The 6,392-nt window shown below is 39.3% G+C and overlaps 1 protein-coding gene across 1 annotated transcript; it reads left to right on the top strand.

The window, feature by feature from the left end:
- The first annotated feature begins 225 nt into the window (after window positions 1–225).
- On the top strand, window positions 226–1,925 carry LOC103281176 (nuclear receptor subfamily 0 group B member 2). The gene is given in 3 exon segments (XM_062957166.1): window positions 226–880; window positions 1,618–1,807; window positions 1,809–1,925. Coding segments are annotated over 3 exon segments (921 nt in total). The 5' UTR covers window positions 226–266.
- Window positions 1,926–6,392: the final 4,467 nt, after the last annotated feature.

The raw sequence follows: 6,392 nt of genomic DNA, 5'->3' as shown, positions 1-6,392 counted from the left end.
TGGGAATAACAATGGGATTTAGGATACTACGATTCATGAGTGTGCTTTCCATTTTCCAAAATGTGGATACTAAGATTAGAATCTGGCCAAAACAAATCGGTTACCCTACTGAACACCAAGGAACTCTTGCCAGATTTACCACCTGAAATCCCTCCATGCTGTTTAGTATACTATGTATAAAATGAACAGGCGGCTTATCCTGTTAGAAAAATGTAATTTGTATTTTACTGTTGCAGTGCTGCATCAACCAATTCCTAGAGCTGCAAATGATTACGGATCAAGCTTCCTTCCAGGAAACAGCTATGACTTTCCAAAGGCCATTTGAGAATGGCAGCAAATGTTGCAGCCACTCCTCTTCTCCCACCAGCATCCCCTATGGTGTCCTTAACAAGGAAGAGCAAAAGAGGAGTCAGTGGGCCCATCAGGATTTCCCTTTGTTCCCATCCATTGACTGCCCCTGCAGAGAGAACAGACAGGTCATTCTGAAATCTCCAAACATCATTTGTCTTAGAGTTTCAGAAGTGCTTCTGAAAACCATCACTTTTATAAGGAAACTGCCTTCATTTTTTCAGCTGCTTCCAGAAGACCAAATCTTACTGATAGAACAGTGTTGGGCACCTCTCTTCATATTGGGCCTAGCTCAAGAGCAGGTTGATTTTGAACTGGAAGAGATCTCAACTCCTAGCTTGTTGAAAAGGATCCTTGTTAACCAGCCTCTGACAAATAATGAACAACTACAAAATGAACTCTTGGGAGTGTCACTGATGGAAGCTCAGAAGCTAAAATTTTTCTTGGGGAAATTCTGGGATTCAAACATTTGTGTCAAAGAATATGCATACCTCAAAGGAATTGTTCTTTTTCACCCTGATAAGTCCTATTAGTGCAACAGCTGCCATTGCGTGTCCAGTTCCTTTTGCTGAGCTCTTTTAAATTCAAAAGACCTTTTCATTTTGTATTTTGCTACTGGCCAGGCTACACACCAAGAGTGCATAGTTTGGAGTAATACTAGAAATACTGAAAACTGTGTGACAAAAGAATACTCTATCCACATTTTAGTGTGAGTTTTAAATGTATTTTTAAATTCACATTTGACAGTTTATGAATTATACACTATAATTTGCTCTTCTGGGATACAAGAGATTGGAATTTAGTTTTTAGTTCTAGTGGTTACAGTAGATTCATTGAATCACTGGGAAGTTGGGATATGAACATTCATGCGAGTTTCATACATTCAATGAGTCTACTGTAGTTGGGAGTAACAATTGGACAATATTACTAACATTTTTTTTAAAAAAAGGAACAATGCTTCTGATGACAAAGATATGTTTGTCTTTCATATTTATAGCCAAACAAAGGTATTTTATTTAATTTATTTATTTTTATCCCGCTTTTCTCCCAGATTGGGACTCAAAGCGGTGAACAACATGTAAACAAAACATTGCATAGCAAAAAAATAAACATAATAATCAGACCAAAACATATCTGATAAAAAACTAAATTATAAAACCCACGACACACATAGTACAAAACTAGCAAAACCACAATTTAAACATTCAATAGATTAAAAACCCCAACATGCTTCTGCATAATGTCTTGTCTTTAAGAACCAGTATAACATATTCAAGAAAAACATATTTCTTGGCCAAATTTTATAGAACTCAATGATCTAAAATACTGTCATTCCTTTACAGACATCCAGTACCTAAAATGCTGCATCTACATCCAGGCTCTTCAGCTGGAAGCACAGCAAATGCTGATGGAGTTCATCTCAATGATTCACTGCAGGAATCTGGGGAGATATACTTGCTTGGCTGATGGAACTGCTCGGATTTTTGAGGAGTTTCCAAACAAATACAGTTGGAGAACTCTTCTTTGGAGACATCAGTTTAAGCAACTTACTCCTAGAAACACTTTACAGCAAATAGGATTTTAAAAATTAGATGGCCTATCAAATAATACTGAAAGTACTGTTGAGACAGGGGAAGATAAACACTTACACATGGTCTAGAATGTCAAATAAGACTTTTCTTCTGAAATCTGTCATAGTGCCACATCATTATTTTATAGTGCGACATCAAGCACTGGAGTGCATCAAGCACTGATACCACCATAGGACTGAATGGTACAAGACTCTTTCTTACAATAGGATGTATTAGTGAATAGAACAGAACAGAACATTTATATTTCGCTCAGTGACCAGCATTAAAAGAACCAGTAGAACATGAATAAAACATACATCTAGGCATTAAAATACAGCTTTTAAAAGGTGAGTTTAAATAGTGTATAAAATGTCAGAAGCATGTAAATTGTGAGGTCAACATGATACAGTGGTTTCACGGTTGGATTATGACTCTGGAGACCCTCCATTACAGGGAGGGCTCAGCCTAGTTTTGGGGAAGGAGCTTCAATCCCCCCCCCCCCCCAATTTCTGGGATCCATGATTTTATCTATACTGTATTGGATTTTTGCTGCTTATCTACTCATTTTGAGAATTACATGGCTGACATATTTGTGGACCTCTTAAAAACCAATTTCTCTGCTTCCTCTTGTCTTATCTTAGGATATAATTTAGGGACATCATTATAATTAGATTTTGGCAATCTACAATGTGAAAAGCACGATGAGTCAAGCCTTTTACTAGTGCAGAAATAACAACATGATACAATTGTAGTTTTCATCTGTTGAGAAGTTATCGAAATTTAAGCCACTCATAAGCCCCTGGCAAGGAAATCACACTAGCAACCAGACATGATGCTTTAGTGGGCATTTAGCGAGCAGGGAAGATCAAAGGCAATGGTGATTCATATTTACTATTCCTTGTTTTTCTATGCCATCTTATGGTTCATTAGAGAACTGCAATGAAAAAAAAATGCACAGAAGGCATTGTACAAAATGCTTCAAAATATAAAACATGTGCTGTGATTCTAAATGATTGTATAGTTCCATTATGCTATATCTTGAGATATGCTGCTGCTGTGCTGATGAAATAGCTGTTATATTCAATGCTTGCTCATACCCTTAGAGAGTAAAACAATTTGTTGTGGTTGTATATGGTTCACATCAATCTGGATTTATGGCAATCCCATCAGAGTGGTTTCTGGGCAAAATTTATTCTGAGATGCTTTTGCCTTGCCTTCATCTAAGGCGGAGAGAGTAGGAGTTGACCAAAATCAACCCACAGTTTTTTCATTGCTAAGCAGGGTTTGACCAAAATCCCTTTGAGTTCTAGCTCAACACTCAAACCACAACATGTTGGCTATACAAAGTGCGCATTCAGAGGAGTAGGAGTTGCCCAATAGTATCAAACTCTTTGATCCTGTTTCCCCAGAATTATTGTGAGATCTATCAATGATTAGACCTATCGTAAGAAACAACAGCCCAGGGGATGCCTGGAGATGTGTTAGCTGGGAGACTTCTTTCATGTCCCCACAGGCTAGAGCTGACAGACAGAAGCTCACCCTGTCTCACAGATTTGAACCCGCAACCTTCAGGTCAGCAACCCAACCTTCAGGTCAGCAGATCTGCTGGAATAAGGGTTTAACCCAGTGGTTCTCAACCTGTGGGTCCCCAGGTGTTTTGGCCTACAACTTCCAGAAATCCCAGCCAGTTTACCAGCTGTTAGGATTTCTGAGTTGAAGGCCAAAACATCCGGAGACCCACAGGTTGAGAGCCACTAGTTTAACCCATTGTGCCTCCCATGTAATGGATAGCCATGGGGTTGAGCAACTTTCTCAACTGCTGGTAAAAATATGCTTCTCTATCAGGTCATCAGTTTCTGTCCCAGCGGAAACTGGGGAAGTTGTAATTGTTATGGTGATTATATCTCTAGTGTGCAACCAGTTTAGCAAGGCTTCTTTTAAAACATACGTCCTGCCAGTTGATGTAATGCCAAAACAAGAATTGTACCATTATGCACTTAAGTATGCTTCCATAATGGTTGATGGAAAAGGAGGAAAGGGTATCTTAAGCTGGTCACCACATTTGCTGGCATCACTCCTTGTCCTAGTTCACTTAAGCCTTTCCAGCATCTTGATAATCAAACATGACATTATTGTTTGCTTTTCATATAATAATTTCTTGCCTTGCATAATAAATCTTTAATGACAGCTAACGTTACAAGAAATTTCCAACAGCTGTCACTATTGTTAAGTAATGGAAATTATTATATACAGATGGTGACTTATACCCCCACCATTAAGACATGTGTGGAAGTGCATTCCCTTGAGATCAGTGGGCCTTATTTTAAAGAAAAGGAACAACCGAGAGCCAGGAGCCTGTCAACATTTTGAAATCAGAGAAAGAGCCTTATATAATCAGATGAAAAATGCAAATTATTTGACTCCAAGAATGCAAGTAACTTGACAAAATATTAGAATACTAATAATATGGAAAGAATTACTATTGTGTTTGTATGTAGAAATAAAGGACCGTAAACAGAAGTTACAACTGAAATGTGAGCAATTATACATTTAGTTTTCTGTCATTTTGATAGAATGGAGCTTAGATTTTCTGCCTTCAGTTGTATATTATGTGGGAGTTTTTCCCCTCAAGAAGTCTTTAAAATGTGATTGCATTTCAAGATGCTATCACCTGTTTCTTAAGCAACAGCACCCTAAAATCTGGCCACTCCCTATAAAAGTCTATGGCTATAATCCTATTATTGGTTTAGGTTGGCATGATACTCAGTTACTCCAAAGTACGTAATTTTAAAGACATTGTACAAGGTGGTTTCTGGTGTCTCCTTGAGCAATAAGCATTGTGTTGGTACACAAGGACAGCCATTAAACTTCTCCTGCTCAGCAAGACATACTAACCATATAATGCTGTTTCAAACTGGATCATGTGGCAGTGTAGATGGGGCTTCCATCTACACCTCCCTAATCCCTGACTACTGGCTATACTGGCTAGGATTGCTAGCAGTTTTAAGACAAGATATCTGAAAGGCATTAGGCAGGGGATGACAGTTGTAAATCATGGTTTCTTTTTCTTTATAAGTCAGCAAAATAAATGTTAACTCACGAATATATTTTTAGAAAATGTGCCTAATATGCTTCTCCCAGTATAAATTACTTCTTGGGTCCCATCTATCCTACCTGTTTCAAACTGTATTATATGGCCAAGTACACTCTTTTAATGCAGTTTCAAACTGAATCATATGGCAGTGTAGATGGTGCCACAATGGTGCCGCAAACTCCTATGCAGGTTTGTCCAAAAGAGAAAGCAGTAATTCTATTAAATATAATGGGAAAGGATATACAAGACAGCACATGTTCCAACTTTCCTCGCTTGGCAAGATGAGTCCAAATTAACTCTCTGGCATCCCATTTTTTCACTGCTTTAAAAACACCCCAGTTCTTCTTCTTTTTTGGGCCTCAGCATCCTTCACTTGCTCCAAAGTGAGTTCAAACTGCTGCTGATGTTTGCATCCAGTTAACTCAGGCATTGGCAAACTTTGGCCCTCCAGGTGTTTTGGAATTCAACTTCCACAATTCCTAACAGCCTACCAGCTGTTAGGAATTGTGGGAGTTGAAGTCCAAAACACCTGGAAGGCCAAAGTTTGCCCATGCATGTTAACTCAATGGAGGGAAACTGAGAAGAGGGTGTGCGTGATGGATCCTTTCTGCAGTTCTAAACCCTTGGGATCCTGTTGCTCACATTGACCTCTTTCCCCCCAAGATCCCTCTCTGAATCAGTTACAGGCAGTTCCCAAGTTACGAACTGTTGGAGCATGTAAACATCCGTTGATGAATGTGTTAACTCAAAATGCAAAGCACGAAGCTGATTGGTTGGGCTACACCCAGGGAGCTGAGTGCATTTTGGTACCAATTTTACTGCCACTGCTCAATGCGATTGGATCCTGGAAGCTAGTTTTACGACGCCTTTTAGCCTTCTCTGCTAAAAAGTGCTGGTGCCTCACCTGACTACAATTCCCAGCATTCCAGGGAAGTTAAAAAGGTGTCAAACTGCATTAATTCCATAGTGTGGATGCACTCAAAGGGAGGCAAAAGGCTTTCAGTGCTGGAATCATTGGGTTGCTGTGAGTTTCGCGGGCTGCATGGCCATGTTCCAGAAGCATTCTCTCCTGACATTTTCCCCAAATCTATGGCAGGCATCTTCAGAGATTGTGGGGTATACTGGAAATTAAGCATGGGAGGTTTATATATCTGTGGAAGCATGTGGACAATTTCAACAGAAAGGAGGAAACCACGAAAATGAAAAAATTCTGGCTACCAGTATTAAAAAACTCTAAAATCTGGGCAGTAAATAAAGAACACTCTGAAAACAGGGGAATTCCAGACAGGAAACAATCAGGGCCAGCTAACACCTTCCAACAAAGGATCCCCCCTGGCAAGAATCAGCTAGGCCTTGAAGCTGCAAGGCCATTAAATGCT

Source organism: Anolis carolinensis, chromosome 1, assembly GCF_035594765.1.
Source record: "Anolis carolinensis isolate JA03-04 chromosome 1, rAnoCar3.1.pri, whole genome shotgun sequence".
NCBI lineage: Eukaryota > Metazoa > Chordata > Lepidosauria > Squamata > Dactyloidae > Anolis > Anolis carolinensis.
The sequence above is the reverse complement of the archived record's forward strand: the minus strand, read 5'-3'. Positions and strand labels throughout refer to the sequence as shown.